Consider the following 18818-nt stretch of genomic DNA (forward strand, 5'->3'; position numbering starts at 1 on the left):
GCTGCTCTTCTTCTTGCTAAAAAGGGCAACCCACTAGAAGGCGCTGGAGAGGACAACCCACTGTTCGAAGGCTTCACCACAGTAAATTTGAACAATCTTGATATGCAAGGCCACAAAAAAAGAACTCTCGGTGGCTTAGTAGGTAACGCCCCGCATTCACGGCGCGGAGGTCCCACGTTCAATTCCGCTTGCCGGAGTCTTTTTTTTTTTCTGGGATTTTGTTTTATTTCTTGCGTTTTAGTATACATAGATACGTATACGTATACGGTGCATGACATCGATGCTGACGCCGGCGCCGACGGTGACATCCAACTGAGAGTGTCCATATATTTGCTTTCACAATAAACGTTGTTTTTTTAAAGGCACGTCTATCCAGGCGCAATGTTTGGAGGAAACTTGTGACTGGTTACGTTAGAATGGCAGAACGCAGCACCACACTTCCCTACTGGTTTAAACCAAGCTTCCCTAGTCGGTCTCACCAGAATGAAATCATGCGTATTGTTTTTTGTGGGCCCTACATATACCAACCACTCTCCTCTGCACTGTCTGCAGACTTTGAAACTATGTAATAAACAAATAACTATACTGAATAGCATATGGGGTACTCATAATCGTGAGCACAAAAACGACAAACAAACAATGCTTATTGTTGTCATCGGTGTTAGTGTCACGGTTAGAAACTTATAGTTAATATATACGAAGTATAGCACACAGTCTTCTAGACTTTTCATGTTCAGACAAGAGCAAATTTTTCTGAACGTAGCTATATAGTTCACTTTACATTGTGGTGAAATGAACAAAAGAGGAAATGAATAAATCCCCACTCTAAAGGTGTGGCTTCACAATTTTCGTACACGTTGTCATACTGATTATTCTGCCCACCTCTATGCTAAGACATGATGCTCAAACCGGCGCTGCCTAAGTGCTGGTTGCCTCAGGGAAACAGAAATCGAATCAGCTCATGCTTTTGTGGGCCACGTGCACTGCAAACAATGCTCGAGGCGCAAAAATCTTACTAATTCGTAAAAGTTGTTTTGTTCAGGTTAATACGGCAGTAAGGAATACGAGCTCTACAGCATATTCCTTGTAGTTTTAAGCTAATGTATTACGTATTATTGTGATTTCTTGTTTTTATTGTTAATTAAAATCTTATAATATTCTTCCAATGCCCTTACAAATTTCCAACTACTCATTCTTGTCCAATACGCCAGAGAGAGTACGTAGTGTAAGTTTGAAAGGAAAAACAAACAAACGTATCAGCCTCTTTACTGTGTACACCGCTTGTCCACTGTAGCGGGTATCGGTCCAAAAATTATTTCCTAACTGCAGCGTCAGAGCTCGAGCAGCCGCTGTCACGCGACAAAGAAGAGGAAAATCACGTCTCTTCGGGCGGGGGGAATCATCCTGGCTCTTGTTCGGTCCTTCCACGCGACGTCCTGAACGTGGATGCGAAAAATTCAGGTTAGTGTTTTTATCTTATGCCGGCACTAGCTGTGTTCACCCTGTGCGCTGGCTGATGGGATACGGCGCTTCACCATCATAGGTGACAGGCTTGATTTGGGGCCATGGCAGTCGCATTTAGACGGAAGCGAATTACAACGCCTGTACATTTATGGACATATGTGTGCGTTAAAGGAACCCCAATGATCAGTTCTAAGCTGCGGGCACCTACCACCCGGTACCTTCTCATCGCGACAGCGTTATATGTGGATTTCATCCACTTTGGGGGTATAACGTTCTTCAATATGCGCCTGTCTCGCAAGCAATGCAGTCTGTAATATATGTAGCACATCTATGCGCTAGCTTTTGCGAGAGCAGGCTTGCGAGAAACTGACCCGGGACGCCTGTGCTAAGCATTTCAAAGAGCGAGTCTATCGAACAAGGGAAGTATGCATGCCTTATAAGAGAGAAAAACATCCTAAAAGGTGCAGTTTTTCGCGCTGTTTCCGTGCCTTCATTTGGTCTCCTCTCTGCATTTTGCGCAATTTTTTTTCATTTATATAAGCACCAACCAACTTCCACAAGCCACAACCCTAATATGCGTGCCATTGTAGCCTGATCGTTTAGCGTTGGTCTGCTCTGCTGAAATAGTAATAAGATCCCACCATCACTACCAAGTTTCATTGCGGTGTTATAGGGGGACTTTTTATTTTCTAAAAAGCTTCCAAGAGCTCTCCAGCTGTTTTTTTTTTTTTTTTGTATTCCTACCAAGATTCACCACTTTTTGCGTAAAGCAAGACACACATCCTCTGGCTTTATTCGCAGGAAGCTGCACATGATTACTTTTGTCTAAACTATTGGCATGCTCCCTCAATTTGTCATTGAATAAATCTTGTGTCGGCGTTGGCTGGCCACGACGCCGACTAAGAAGAGAGCCGCAAAACGCCGAAAATGCCTGTGGCAGCTTGCCACGACACACCGTCTGCGCCTATACCTTTGTCGCAAAAGTGGGCGATGTTGTCCTTAACATTTCGCGTAGAAAGTGGTGCATCCATCTCGTTAATTGGCGCTTGTGCCTTTTATCGACGTTTTGCAAACATTAGGCTTTCTACTTCGCACATCGTTCTGCAGACGTATTTCAAAGAAACAATTGACAATTTGGGGTCTTTCACAGCACAAGCCAGGTATTGCAGTCGTACTGCTTCTATCGCTTTCTACGTCACTGCAAATGGCAGCTTCTCTCTGGGTCGTGATGCTATACAGGCGTTATCCATAAACATTTTCGGTGCTTCCGTGACTTGCTCTCAAGTCGACGTGAAACCAGATCTTCCGGCCAACGTGCCCAGTAAATTTTGTCAGCAGTTCACCCGTGAACTGGGTTGTGTGCGCAGATTCATACATAAAGTGGTGCGTCAACCTACATTGTATCCGGTTCCTGCTAAACTTCAACTCGTTCCACTTCTGCTTCGTGAGTAAGTTTCTGCAGAACGCTTCTGTCTACAACCCAGATGAATCATCGAAAATGTATCCGCTTCCAACTGGGCGTCTTCACTCGTTGTTGTAAAGAAAAAAGAGTGAATTGCAATTTTCGCGCCAAATGCTCAGTTCCCGTGGCTCAACACCTGTTGATTCAAACGTTTTGGCCATTGTGAATACACCATGACCTACTAATGCCAAAATGTTGCAGTCATTTTTTGTCTTATTGGTTACAAGGCAAAGTTTGTGTCACATTATGAAGATACGGTTGAACCAGTGTGCATGATACTTCGGGAAGGACAGCTTTTTGCCTGGTCAGCTGAAGCGCTGAACTGAGCTTCATTAGAATCACGTCAATCCTGGCCTCGAAGCCAGTTGTCAGTATTTTCAATGAGAAGCTGCCCATCACCATCACAACAGATGTATTCGATGTTGCACTACAGGAGCAGTGTTTCAACAACATTTATGTATAATACTGTTGCGACAACGGTAGGCTAAGACGTATTAGGGCTACCAGCCGTACTTAAAACAGTGACCGTGTTTGTTTGGTGGTTACACGAAGTGTTGTAGATCAGTTCGCCACTTAGCGAACTTTGTTCAGTGTCCGGCTTGGAACCGAGCTTGTCTCGTATGTGGTAAACGCGGACATTGCAAAGAAAAAGAAACACGTCCGCCACTAACCACGTCCCGTCACCAACTGATTTTTACACTGTCACATTAGGTACCACATAAAATTGAAACAGAATCTGAAACTAAACGAACAGCACGATAGAACATGGAGCGTTCAGTTTGACCAGTATGAGAAATGCCGCCGCTTAGGGGCGTTTTATATTCCACCCTTTGTGCGCAGCGCCTAAAAAGTTTAGTCTGATGTTTCTGGCAACCCCTTGGCTCATCGCATGGGATACGCGGGTTCGATTGAGCCAGCTTGTTCGGAGCTGAAAAAACGACTGGGATGTCGCAACGAGTAGCCACCTTCTCGAGCCACCTCTGCCTTTACCCGCTCCTATTCCTGCGGGCGCGCATTTCTATTGGCAGCACTTCCTTTGAACTTCTGCAGCAGGAATTCTACCATGAACTAACAACAGACAGGGTAGCCGGCCTTAGAAAGCCTTTGAAGCTGTACCGAAAAGGTAGCCTACATAACATGCTCACGTTATCTGCGTAAAGCCAACTCCAAGCATAGCAATGCGACTCCGCGCTATACAGTCTTCGAATGCACTGGGTAATACAGTATCAAATCTCTTCTTACTACGTGGGAGGTACGCACAGCATACATGATCACCAAATAACGTCAGGTCAAGGTCCAAAAACTGCAAAGTGCTATCTTTCGGAAGTTCATTAGTTAATTGTCTTTCAAATATGACGCTACACGTTGTTTTGTCTAATGCAATCTGATAAAGAAGGTGGATAGTGGCTTTGTCTAGACACTCCTTTCTATCAAAGAGGAAAAGAAGCAATCAACGAGAACTTCAAGCCTGTAAAAGAGAGCCTATTAAAAGGTAAGAGAACTGTGGTCTCTTTGTGTGAAGAAATTGGGTGTGGAAGTTTTGCTAAACAGATAAGCAGGTGCGAAAAAGATTGCCTTGCTGCTTTCTTCAGTGCTAAGACACATAAAAGTGACGTACCTTTCCGCACAATCAATAGTCAGCGTGGCACTTGGCAATATCAGGTTAGCTGTTTTTCGCTAAAGCGCTCAAACTTCATGAACTTCATGACCCTTTCTTGACGAAAATTCCGATGAAGTATTTGAGTTTTTCCGCGGAAGCCATGAAATAGGCTGCCCTTTTTGTGCTGATCTAATGGACCTTTTTTACTCAGTTCCACATCCGGAGCTACTTCGAGTGGTTAAGAAGTGTATCTAACAAAGTGCACAGGCCACCTTTGTGACTAAAATGCAGATGTCGTCTGCCAACTTTGTTGGCCTCTTAGCAGCCTATCTCAACTACACCTTCGTTTCTTTAGAACATGGCAAGTTTTTACAGAGGAAGGGAATTTGGATTGAGTCACGAGTAGCACCCATTTTATGGGACGATCTTTTAATCTTCCTTTGACCACGCACTACGAAGTGTTTTTACTTCATCTCATCCAAATTTTCTTAAATTGTTTAGATATGTTGATAATTTTTAGTTGTTATTGACAATAGGTGACATTTTCTATGCCCTGCGATGACTGAGCTGATCTTGAATGTTTTTAGAGCGAACGCTATGGGGCTAACGCTCATAAATAACTTTCGAAATATAGCACTTTTCAGTTTTTTGGACCTTAACCTGGTGAAAATGAGTTATCACGTATACTGTGTGTACTTTCCACGTATTAAACGAGATTTGGTAATGTACAACACAGCGCATTCAAAGATTGTGAAGCACGGCATCGCATTGCTTTGCTTGGAGTTTTCTTTACGCAGATCATGTGAGAATGTTATTCAGGCTAGCTTTTTAATTGAGCTTCAAAGGTTTTCCAAGGCCGGCTACCCTCAGTCAGTCCATTCGTGGTGGAATCCCTGCTGCAGAAGTTGAAAGGTAGTGCTGCCAATGCAAACGTGCACCCGAAGGAGAGAAATCAGGAGGTGATCTCTTATGTGCACCATGTGAGTCATAACCTCAAATATAGGGCTACCAGTTACGGCACCTCAGTCGTTTTTTCAGCTCCCAACAAGCTAGCTCAATTGAGCCCGTGTATCATATGCGATGAGCCAAGGGGCTGCCAGAAACAGCACACCAAACTTTTCAGGCTCTGCCCACAAGGGGTGGTATATGAGACACCTCTAAGTTGCGCAAGCCCTACATTGGTGAAATGGGACGTTGCATCAATGACCGATTGGGGGAGCATGCTAATACTTTAGACAAAAGTGTTCATGCGCAGCTTTCTGCACACTGTAAAGCCTGCGGATATGTGCCTTGCTTTGAGCAGACAGAGATTCTTGGTAAAAGTAGCAAACAAAAATATAGAAAAATTTAGGAATCTTTTCATAAAATCGGAAAGAAAAGGCCTACTTTTATCAATGCTACATCTAAGATGTTGTATTCCACAGAAATGTGTTTTTTTTTTCGATAGATTATTGCCTTGACTATGACGCTGTACGACGTTGGTTACTGTGCACGCATGCGTGGAATCGTCTTTTTTTTTTCCTGTGCGTTTATTATGCTGTCATTAAATAGTTGGAAGTTGGTGCTTTTCTCTCTTTTCTTCCGCTCTTCCCGTTTTAGGAAATGCTTTTTACGCCTCAGTCATCTGCACTAAGTGGGCACCAACTCACCCAAAAACAAGTGCCTTTGGAGTATAATTGATTGATTTGTGAAATTTAACGTCCTGAAACCACCATATGATTATGAGCGACGCCGTAGTAGAGAGCCCTGAAATTTTCGACCCCCTGGGGTCGAGTTGGAGTATAAAGTAGGAGAGCAGTCAGGCGCGCAGCGGTTGAAGCGTCACGATCACCGCAAACTTTGTGTACCACTTCCTTATTAGTAAGGCCACAATCCTCATTTATAGAACCTAATTATTTGAGACACATAGTCTTAAGTTTTCTGCTAATAAGAATATGTTGCGCTTTGCGTCAACAAGTCACGAGATGATTGTGAGAGACGCTGTAGTGGAGGGCTCCAGAAATTTCGATCATCTGGTGTTCTTCAAGGAGCACTGCTATCCATAGTACAAGGGCCTCTACCCTCTCGCCTCCATCGAAATGAGACCACCACGGCCGTAATCAAGCCCGGGACCTTCAATCCAGCAGCCGACCACCCTGTCCACGTATCCACTGAGGCGGATCTTTTAACTTTTCTGCTCTTTATTCGAGCAACATCATCATTGCTCAACATCACTACTGTACTACGGCGACGGCTCTGTTAGCCGTCGCCGTAGTACAGTAGTGATGTTGCTTGGCTGCTGATCCTAAAGGGGCGGGTTCGATCCGGTCGTGGCTGTCGTATTTCGATGAAGTGAAATGCTAGATGACCGTGCAAGTACTGACGCGAAAGTTATTAGTTGTCGTTCCCTTTGTGTGTGTGTGGGGGGGGGGGGGGAAGAGCAAATAAAGCTCCGAGCTCTGAACGGCCAAGCATTAACACACCTTCAAAAAATATTTGAATTATATTAGTAAAAGCTATTTTCGGTGTGTCCTGCACGTCTCAACATGGTATTATCTCGTCATGTGCTAGCATAAATTATGGGGACGTTTCCACAGCTACTCTGTGGCTCCGTCAGTGACGCACAAGTGGCCATGTCGGAAGTTTGGGCACCTGGCATACCAACCAGTCAGACTGCTACGTGAAGTCACCATTATCAGCACTGAAGTAGAGATAAGGTCGATGTCAGTAGGAGCACAATGGGAAAATTGACTTTAATGTCAAAATAAAATATTGTAAGCGAAATTGCTGAGCTTCACACTTGCGTATATTTTGGGACGTTAAACTCCTCATATCATCGCACTTGCATATAGCCATCTCCGCAGGCAGTAGATTTGTACAGCAGAGCCAACTCGCGTTCGTAAAATGGTTACAGTACCCTTTGAAAAACTCCCAAGGTCACAATTTTTAGAGGTCAACATTATGATATAGCTCATAAAGATGTCGTGGTTTTGGCCTGTAATACCCCAAATATTATTCTTTCCTCCTGCATTAGGGCATCATTTTGTGTGTGACCTCATGATTACATGCATTCTCTTTATCTCTCGGAGAGTTATATATTGCCGCAAATAAAATAAATAGAGCTACAAACACGCATGTTACAAAACGGCAGTCCCCTCACATTGCGGTATTGTGGCCCGTTGCACTAGTGTATCGCGGTGAACTTCGATTGGTGCAACGCCCATAGTTCATGATTATAAAATTAGGAAATCTTCAGGTCGAGAGCCATTGTTTCAAAAAGTTTGTACTATCAATTATTTTGCCTTTTCTTTGGGACGTGATAATGCGTAATTTTAGTGTTTGTAGTGAAGACCATTACTTCGCTAGGTCTGGTGGAGAAAAAAAGCAAGAATATTAAAAATTTAGGTTTTGCCGTGCACTCGCCATATTTGCAGCTTTTTCCTCCACTTTAATACTACAAGTGTATGACGAAGAGAAAAGCAATTAAGGTATTTATTTTTCTTGTGAATATAATACGCTGTAACAATATTTTTACGACCCTTTGTCAGAGAAGCTTTGAGATATTTGTTTCTTTATATGTATGTGAGAAATATTTGTCAGGTTTTCCATTAAATACCTTGCAGCCTGTGCCCGCAGGACATGAAGACAAAGAACGCGGTGATTAATTGCCCTAAGCGATAATTAAAGCAGAACAATGGGCTCAAACTTACGTCAAGCATGCGGCAGCGTGAAACACAATAAAGACGCATATGTTCAAACCACCCATGAAGCAGTAGCCTCCTCGCACTAACTTTTAATATGAGCTTATTCTCACCATCAGGCTCAATGATCAAATGCAAACACATTCCACGCTGCACTTGGTTCCAAAAGTCAGAATATTTGACCGCACCTCAATCGAAGGTATAGAGGGCAAGAGTCACTCGAGTATTGAAAACATGTTAAGTAAACGGGGTAAGCACAAATGGTATGCTAACGGGCATGCCCCCCTCACAGGTATTCTCGACAAGAAAGTGGGAGGCGTGTATTTTCTGATTCGCAAAGAAGTTGCGGGCAACACTTACAAATTCTACACCATCAGTGATAGCGTAGCATGATCTGTGGTAAAGCTGAGCAAAATATCAAAACTCATTGTAATACACAATTACGCTACAATGCTAAGCCAGAGTGGAACAACACTTCGATGATATCGAATGAGCAATGAAAAAGGCGCGTACCGAGTACATCATAGTCACAGGAGGCTTCAATGGGAAAGTAGAGAGAAAAGAAAAGGTGTTAAAAGCTACCAGTTACTGGAGTGTTGACTAGAGGAATAATAAAGAAGATCAGTTATTGTAATTCGCAAAAGAAAATTGACTCCTCGTAATGACCACCTTCTACCGAAAAGATATAAATAGCAAGTGGATAAGCACTACCGGAGAATCAAAGACCGAAATATATCGTATATATTCGGCGACCCTGAGCATCGAAGTAGTAGGTGAGGTGAAATATACGGATCACACGTAAGTCACGCTGAGGGTAGCCGTCCATCATAGAACAACCAGAGCAATATTGACCACTAAAAACAAGGCAACCTTGATGAAATCCGATAAAAAGTGAAATTTAGCTTTGTCACTGATGACAAATACACTTATAAAGTTTTGCTTCATGAAACCGCAACTAGACGAATTTCTAAAGTAGCAAATGAAGTTCCAGACCGATTACCGAAGTTAACTTTCCAAAACAACAAATACTTTAATTGGGAACAAAAAAGGCAGGAAGGCGAAGATGGAAGCTTGCGATAAAAAAATTCGTAAATAGGTTTGTGTGCTGGAGCCGAGGTTTGGTAAAGAAGCAATAAAGCAATAATTAAGAAATATAAAGGAATACTATTATAAAATAATTGACCTATAAGACTCGATTTCACTCACATAACAAAGCTGATCAACCAGAAAAAAGCGACATAAGGAACTACAACGTCAAAGGTGTAGAGGTAGCAGTGAAAAAATTGGAATCAATACAGCTGGAAGTAAACTGTTTATAAGAAGGTCTAAAATGCATGTACTGAACAATGAGCATAGCTATAGTATCCGCAATTTCAACGCTATGGTAGAGATGGCAAACTAGTACAGCACTTTTCAAATAGGTCATCTGTCTTCCGGGCAATTCAATGCCGAGAAAGACATGAAGTTCTATATGTTTAACTATGAGGTTGGAGTGGCCATAATTGATATTCCCCGTGGAATCGTCATCGGATAAAGCGGAGTAGCAGCCGATTCAATGAGATGGAAGAAATTTCACATAGAACAATTGTCCGGCACCTTGAACTCAATACCTAAAACCTAAACACGGGTCTTACGTACCGAAACCGCAAGACTTTGAGGCATGCCATAATGAAGGGCTCTAGAAATTTTGACATATCTTGTTATGTAACGTGCACTGACATCGCACAATGCACGGGATTTTAGGATTTTGCCTCCTTCTAAACGTGACTGCCACGGCTCGGATAACCCGTGACTTTTGGATCAGCAGCCGATCACAGTAACCTCTGTACCCCAAGGGCGTACAATGCCTCAAGACATGAAAGTTTTAGTCAGCTGAAAGAATTGCATATTGGCATTATACGCAAGAGATATTTGATATATAGGCTCATTATGTCACTTTCAGTACGATGCAAAATGTTCACGGAGGTAACTTCACACAAGATAAAAAAAAAACATTTTACTTTAACCAACCTAGGTAGCAATCCGGAATGAAGGAGGTGTATTCTACAATGAATCTGAGGAAAGCTGTCACCCAGCTTATTCAGAAATATGTGGACAGCAACAAGCCCCTTCCCATAGATTGATGTATTACCAAAAGGAAGTTGACTTAGTAGAACCACCAGCTCTCTTTGAAGAACTATGACACCAAGGAGTACTTGGAACAAATGAAAATACGTTAGCTAACATCTATAAACACTCCATAGATACTCTGCTTCTCCACAAGACTAGCTGTACAACAGCAGTAGAGTAATGGCTCCGACAAACATGTGATCTTCTAATGCATGCTTCGTAAAATTGTTCAAAAAGGTCGATTTGGTTGGAATCGGGAAAAACATAATGGGGAATACCTTACAAACGTATACGCTGTGTAAACGGCGCGATGCAGTTCAGTAATGTTGGCGAGGAATTGCGTGATATGATCAAGGAGTAACGAGAAAATATTTAAAAAAGGCTTACTATGGATATGGGAAAGCTAAAGGTGATTCTCAATATACTGGCAAAAGCGAAACAGTTCATGGTTGCCACCAGCCTGTGATCTCTCTGTGGATACCTTGGTATATGTCTGACAGGGCAGCCTTCTCACGAAGAGAAAATTTAGATACGAATAAAAATTGGCAAGAGCGCCTACTGCAGACATTCCTAGATAATAAAAAAGAGTTTCCCCCTTTCTCTATATACATTCAGTACTGACATATTGGCCAAAAATTTTCGATGGAGGCAGAAATGTTGTAGGCTCGTGTGCTCAGATTTGGTGCACGGTAAAGAACCCCAGGTGTTCGAAATTTCCGGAGCCCTCCATTACGGCGTCTCTCATAATTATGTGGTGGTCTTGGGACGTTAAACCCCAGATATCAATTAATCAATTATATTGGCGAAAAACTTGGAGGATTACAAAAAAACTGGGTGAAGCAGCTAAGAACTACGCGACGTGCAATCGAGCACAAAATGATAGGCGTAACATTGAGCGACAGGAATAGAGCAGAGTGGATTGAAGAACAATAGAAAATAAATGATACTTTGGCAGACATTAGGAAGATAAAATAGGCGTGGGCCGTACACGTAATATGAAGGACGCACAACCAGTAGTCAGTTCGAAGAACGGAATGAGCACCAATAAACAGCAAACGTAGCTGAGGGAAGACGGCAGGGTTCAGATGGACCGACGACATGTAGGAAGTTCCGTGGTGTAAAGTGGAACCAGCTCACTCTAATTTGGTTCAAATCGTACTGAGGTGTCTTAGTCTGCCCTGCTCTATCTAGACTGAAAATTATCATGATGACAACCGCATGAACACTGACATCACGTGTTTTTTTTTTCACTTTTTAATTTGACGCCACGAAGTGTTCGTATTATTTTTATTATCGTGTAGACAGCAGCAGCTGTGCAGTGGTGCGCCCTGCCCAAGCAAGGCGTTGACAGTCAAGACGTGTTGACAGCCAAGATTTATTGACAGCGAACACGTGAAAGAAGGCAAGCAAGGCGAGTGCCATGGTGCAGTTCTACGTACGCGAATACACAAAGACTACCAATGGACGGCTCAACATCATCGAGATGGTGAGTTGGCGCTCAATACATTTCTGTGGTTTCTGTGGCACACGGACTGATTCATCACCCTGTGTATACTGTTCGATCACAGCAGACCACTAGTGCGTACAGGAGCTAACTCGAGAGTGACGGGCACGTTACTCTATACTCACCTCCACGCTTGTTCCCATCTAATGCTAGAACCTTTCGTGTATTGTACGTCCTTTCACCGAAAAGAATTCGTATAAAATATCGCTGTTGCATAAAATGTTTACATAAACCTAGCAAGCAGAGCGATTCTAAGATACACCAAACCACGCGGGATGTCATATGCAGCTGTGACTTTGTGTATACACAACGTAACAGCTCTATTTGCTCTCCAATGACCGAGCAAATGCCACCGCCACATTGACATTACCACTTGTGGTTATATACCCTCTTGCTTGCTACCAGAGTTTAAGTACCATCAAGTTTCAAGTATGCACCGTACTACTGGATCTCTAAACCAAACCTGGAAAAGCCAGACATTGTACGAGAATAGTCGGGAATCTCAGAATATTCAGAAATTTTAAAGCATCTGTGCATAAAAACAAAGAATACACGACAATTTGCGTAAGGCACACAAGTGATTCTTTTGAGATAATCCCAGTAGAACGACCGGAAACAGTTATAAAGACGTCATATGCGGCTTATCAAGCCGATAAAAAATACGGGGAAAATTGAACCGAGTTCGGCGGTGTGCGCCGACGCAGTGGAAACAAACGGAAATTGAGCGCAGAAGTTAGTCTATATTTTTATTTTTCAGTGGTGCAGAGGAAGTTGCCTAATGCGCTTGGTACTATTGCGCTTGCCTCGACTTCTCCATATTGTCGTCAACGTTTCCTAAAGTGTAGAATTGCTGACGCATGCATGCAATATATTACAATGCAACGTTGTTTAAAGATCTGCAGGCGAAAAGAAATCATACTCTGTACATGGGACAGCGATAAATAAGCGGCATTATTTTAAAGTGACAATATAAAAGTAGCTTTGCGGAATGAGTTCTAATCAATTGAGAATGGATGAGTGCGCGTAAATGTGCGGATCCATATAAAGCGCAGCCGCGTTTGATGACATCGGGACTGTGCGGTGCGATGCAGTTGCTCGGCGCGATCCTCCGGATCCTGTACGGCACCTTTGGCACAATCACGCCGAGCGAGGAGTTCCTCTGCACCTGCGCGGGCATCTTCGCGACAAACGGACTCTTCTTCCTCGTGTCATCGATAATGAGCGTCACGACGGCCCTCATGCTTCCCAGACAGTTCTACGTGAGTGAGCTCTGTCATGGCGATGCATCCAAACCTGTGAACACACACCTTGCAGAACTACACTATTCCGCATAGTGCTATAGACCACCATTTTTAAAGTTGAATTGTTTTTTACTGATCCAATTGTCAACTGCTAAAATCTCCACTTCTTTAAAACTTGTCCTCGCAGTACGGAGCGTTAGGGGCCTTATCGATGAATATGAGCAGACTTCTGCACAACTATATTTCACTCAGTTTCCTGAAAGCTAATTAGATCTCTGACTGGCTTACTAACTCACAGACCCTTTTTTATATTAGCGATTGACTCTACGCTGATTTACCTCAAGTATACATAATAGCAAACATAGTTCACTTGTCGTGGTAATCACGAGAAATTCTGCACGAGTTAACTTATGGTAGAGTCCCATTCAGCATCTGCTGCAGGCTGTCCTCTCGCATGAAGGACTTGTTGGGACAAACAACCGCTGATTCTGGCAGACATGTGCCTACTTCAAAATATTGCGTATCTCTAATATTAGGAAACAAATTTTTCAGGAACGAAAAAGACTGGTGGGCTATCGAAGATTGTAAATTACAAAGCTGCAGGTGCTAAAGCTGTAATACAAATGCTTAAAGCTGCAGTTTTTTTCTCTCTCTCTCTCTTTCTGCGATGATTTCTGGGTTCAAATTGCGAAGCTCGACGTAATATGACAAAAAAGAGCTTGGTTACTTCTAAGTTCAAGCTGTGTGGATAGTGCAAAGCTATCTGAAATCACATGGTTTACCAAATGAGCAAACTTATCGGTCATCAGTAAGAATGAAACAATGTACGTACCATTAAAACTGAGGTCTGAATCTCAAACCTTAATTAGTCCTAGGATACTATACGCAGATCGTGCAGGTATTGCTGTCGTAGCGTTGCAGGCGTTTTTTAACGGGAGCGCGCAGGATGTTGGCGCACGACGCATGTGCCTAGGAAACGAAGTTTTGCGTTCGCTGTTCTAGAACTCTATTATTGCGGTATAAATTATATAAACAGCCTTGGCTGGTTTTTACCGTTTGCGCTGCTGCCGTACTGCACTGTATATGTATACGTATCTGTATAAAATAAAACTCAAGAAGGAAAAAAAAGTCACAGCTGTTCTGCAAAGAGAAGCAATGAACGCGATAGCACGCGTTCAAAATCATGCGCACAATGGAAAGCTGATCCAAACGTGCCCCACGTTTCTCACGCACAAATAGACAGATTTAGTTGCGCGTCTGCAGCAGCCGTATGGACGCAGCCTGGAAGCCATTTGCAATGGGAGGCTGCGTCCGTACATCGGCGGTGAACGCGCAACTAAATCTGCGTAATGACGCATGAAACGTATAGCAGCGGCCACGTCTGTGCAGAATGCTTGAGCAGCCGGCTTTTGCTCTGCGGGCCGAAACCTTGAAGCAGTTTCGCGCTCTTTCGACCTTCGACGCAAAAATTTTGGTCTGTCTGTCTGTCTGTCTGTCTGTCTGTCTGTCTGTCCATTCTTACCGGCATCGGGTACTTCAAACGACTGACCCCATCCGCAGCGACCACCAATGTTGCTGAAGGTTGAGCGTTCATGCTTGTGCAATTGTGAATTAAAAGCAATCATTGCGCATGTCTGGAGCACCATAACAACACGCATATATTCTGCATATGCATCTTTTACTAGCAAACGCATATCTAAGTAATTTTAAGGGCCGTAGCGCTTTTCACGCTGCGCTTACCATGCCACGCTTGCACGGAACGGGTTGTGTTTCCAACGCTTTGCTAAGACGAGATGGTGGTGGCACCTACCTGTCGCCTCACGTTCTACACCTTATCACCTCTGAGACGGGCGAACACGGCCACGCGCTTTGTTTTCCAAAAGAAACTGCCAGATGGGGCTCATGGCTCACGTTTGATAGAGTCACTGTATATGCTACCATTAGGTAGTAGAGTTGCGCCACTGTTTTCCGGGCGCCGCTCGCTCCGTCTACAGGACTTCAGCACCCCTATTCGCCGAGCGCGATCACTTGGTCATAAGTGGTTCAAATGCACTGCGGAGAAGCCAACGCTACGATGATTCCGGGCAGATCAAGCGTGGTTGACATCGGCTGTTGTTTCACTTCAGCTGTCGTGAGCCGCGATTGTAATACGAGCGCTATAGAGAGCCGTGTGTAATATGAGCGTCACATGGGCACTCTCGATCACTGTACAGCTTGATTCAGTAGAAGGTGATACTACACATGGCTCCCTCACACAGTTAAGGAATGAGTCCAACATGATGAAAAAAAATCATCTCTAACTGGTTCAATTGCGTTCAAAAGTCCAAAAATAATTTCATATTTGTAAATGGAAAAAACAGCGGAAAAGGCGAAGCTAGTGTAACCAATCATAAATATGTATCTCACTGGTTCAACGAGCTACGCCCTTTGTTTTATTATTACATACCAAGAACATAAGCAACAAATCAAGGCTTCCAAGTGTGACTGGAGCAACCGAGTTTCACTCTTGCTTTAAAAAAATTTAAAGAAAGCGAAAAAATAACTAAAACAACGCTAGTACCATAATCACTCAATATTGAGAGACTATGTAGCACTCAAGGAAAGCAAAGAGAACAACAGGAGCGCTGCAACACGAGCGCTGTCCTCTTTGCTTTCCTTGCCTCGCCTCTCGTTTTCACGTTTCTTCGAGCACCTTCGTGCTCGCGCTGCAGCCCTTATCACCATGGATTCTAATCAACTAGCCCAGATAGCCGTTCTTCTACTATGTAGCACTCAAGCGCGAGCGTTGCTCCTACGCGGGTGGGGTGTGGCTTTCCCGCAAGACATTTGAACCCAAGATGGTGTACCTTGGCGCAACTCTGCTACCTAAAGGTAGCATATATAGTAAATTTAACGTGTGACGTGACTTGATGCACTCGTGAGCCTCCGCTGCCCGCTCGAGGCACTCTAACGCAGTGCCTCCAGAATACCATTCACCGATTTTCTTGCGCAGAACATCAAATAAATGTTTTGTTCACTCTCTCCACAAGCAAGACTATCGTCTTTCGACGACATTTGCAGAATACATACGAGGCCAATTTTTTATATCTACCACTTACCGCTGATGATGGGCATCTCGAAGGGAGGGGGGTATTATCGTGTTTTTAGGATTACCCGCAAGATAGTGCATAAAGCGGTATGGAGAGGGAAACTATCGAGTTTTCATCATTACCAGCAAGATGGCGCAATGAGCGCGCGGTGGCGTGCGTTCTCATCTCTCACGCGTACTTTGCTTCTCAGAGTGGAAAAGTTGGGAGCAGGCTCGCGCACCCTTATCTCGCGCTTAGGGGGGGGAGGGGGGCGGACGATCATACGTTTTGGTTGGGGTGGAATTCTCACTAGAACGTTTCTGGTGTAGTTACCGGGCACACAAAACTCCCTGCAATTGTTGCATACTCTCCGTTTGCGAGAAGGGCGCGCTTTTCCGACACAGTGAAGTAACAACTGAGACGCTTATTCGGGTTCATCTGTACTTGTGAGTGCATTTCGTGCGTCATTTGTGTTTAAAAAACGCGGGACATGTTTCGATATGCTTGCCATTCGGTGCGTGACCTTCCAATTTTTCGCTATGGCGTTTATTGCTTTGCCTTTGTGGCAAAGCGGTGACTTTTTGTTTGAACAGCGTGTTAAGCGTCTAGTTGTAAACGTTGTTTGTTATCTCTCGTCACGTGTGTGTTGTTTTCGTCTGTCATTAGTGCGTGAGCAGCGCGCTGCACGTTTCGATCTGCTAGCCGTTCTCCGCGTTACATTCCAAGTTATTGCTATCGCATTCATTGCGTCGCCCTTGCGACGAATATGCGAATTTATTTTAATGCAATATCGTCAAATAGCCTGCATTGCAGAAAATACAGCGTCATGATTTGTGACCTATAGTACGCGTACAAAATATCTGTATTCAAACCATTGCCAATGCGAACCAACCGGTTCGTGCCGAAATCCAACCCAGGCGCTTTACGTGGCAGTCATGTATTCGACTATACTGACATGGCAGTGCTTCATACTGCTTCGGGAAAAAGACCCTTGACGCGCGACATATCGAATGGTGAGAAGTCACATTGAAAGACTAATATTGTGAGGCTGAAGCATAAAATCTGACCAGTCGCCACACCTGTGAGCTGTGTAACAAGCGGGTAGTATAAACCTGCCCCTCTTGTCTATAGCTTAGCCATAACTTATTAACATCAACCCTATCAGCCACATAACCAAGAAAATGTGCAGCCATACGTACGTGCGTATTCCTTTACAGACGCGTAGTAGGTACTTCACTACCTCACAAAATAGTGAATGTTGATGCAGTGGGCACAGTGCAATGGTACTTGCAGATTGCGCTCTAAGAGATACTAGTACGGCCAATGTCGTGCTCAGCCACGTTTTTCTAGGCACGGCTGAGGTGTCTACCGAAACGCGAAGCATTGAAAGCGCATAAGGAAGTTATGCAAATATGGAAGCGTACATTGGCGGGCTAGTTGGATAGACATTTCTAAAGCTTGAACTGTGCTAGATATGGAACAACCGAATACAAGGACACAGTACGAACGCAGATTGTCAACTGCTCAATTTAGTGGATAGTCTGCATTCGTCCTGCATTATTCTATTTCCGCGTGCCGTCTCTCGCGCAGCTAAAGTTTCCCCGGAGTGAATAGGACCTGATATCTTTATCACGTTTCGATTTTCAACGAAAGCTCAATCCTAGTTCGTGGTCTTGTCTCTTGATTCACCAATTCATAAAACAATAACTAAGGCTAACCGAAGTGAGGAGTAGAGGGGTAGTAATACAACACCAGATGATAAATGGCATTCCACAGACCGAAGGAAAACATCACAGTGAGCAAGAAAAGGGCCCTGTCACGCTTTTCTAAGAAAATTTTGAATGGCGTCATCTTTAAAAAGTTAAATGCCTCTAGAAACAAAAATTTATTTTGTCAAGTAGGAACGAAGTTACAGGGACTTGTCGCACTCTGTAATTGCTTTCTCTCTTCCTTCGTCGCAACGAGCTAAACAGGGAGGGGTGTCAAAGTGAAATGAAGATATGTTAATAGCGTGTCATGTACTTAAGTCCTTTTTTATATGCGAACCATTTTTAGATAACTTTGGCGACTTTGAGCGTATCTATCTATCTATCTAGCCTTTACGACATTTAGCACTCCTGGCCGTTTGGAGGATGGGATCTATACTAAACATTATATAGGATAACATAACTCCATCGCGAACATGAGTGACTAGTCATAACATGAAAATCATGACATGTATGTCATTATTTGCGTGTCATAGTCTTGCTGCTGCTGTGGTGGTTTCTTTCACATTATACATTTTAAAAATGGGATCTTATGACAAGACTGCATGCCAAGCATAAATGGCTGGCCCTCACGTGGAAATAATGACATGCATGACATAAATCATGACTATATGCCACACTCGTGATGCACTTGTGGTCGTTTCGCTAGCTTCACTTATATCAAATCTGGTAATGCGTGACGTGAGTGCGTGATGGCAACTCGGCTGCTGACCCACAGGTCGCGGGATCGAATCCCGGCTGTGGCGGCTGCATTTTTGATCGAGGCGAAAATGCTGTAGGCCCGTGTGCTCAGATTTGATCGCACGTTAAAGCGCCCCAGGTGGCCGAAATTTCCGGAGCCCTTCACTACAGCGTCTCTCATAATCATACGGTGGTTTTAGGACGTTAAACCTCGTATATCAATCAATGCGTCATAAAATATAT

The 18818-nt window shown here is 43.7% G+C and overlaps 1 protein-coding gene across 1 annotated transcript in view; it reads left to right on the plus strand.

Annotated features, from left to right (window-relative positions):
• The first annotated feature begins 1360 nt into the window (after nt 1–1360).
• The window catches only part of LOC119187404 (uncharacterized), a 44503-nt gene continuing 27045 nt past the window's right edge, over nt 1361–18818 (plus strand). The window contains exons 1-3 of the mRNA XM_037435549.2: nt 1361–1461; nt 11617–11801; nt 12911–13078. Coding sequence (XP_037291446.1) covers nt 11736–11801; nt 12911–13078 — 234 coding nt within the window. The 5' untranslated portion in view covers nt 1361–1461; nt 11617–11735. The remainder of the gene's footprint in view (nt 1462–11616; nt 11802–12910; nt 13079–18818) is intronic.

The sequence above is a fragment of the Rhipicephalus microplus genome, chromosome X (assembly GCF_043290135.1).
Source record: "Rhipicephalus microplus isolate Deutch F79 chromosome X, USDA_Rmic, whole genome shotgun sequence".
NCBI lineage: Eukaryota > Metazoa > Arthropoda > Arachnida > Ixodida > Ixodidae > Rhipicephalus > Rhipicephalus microplus.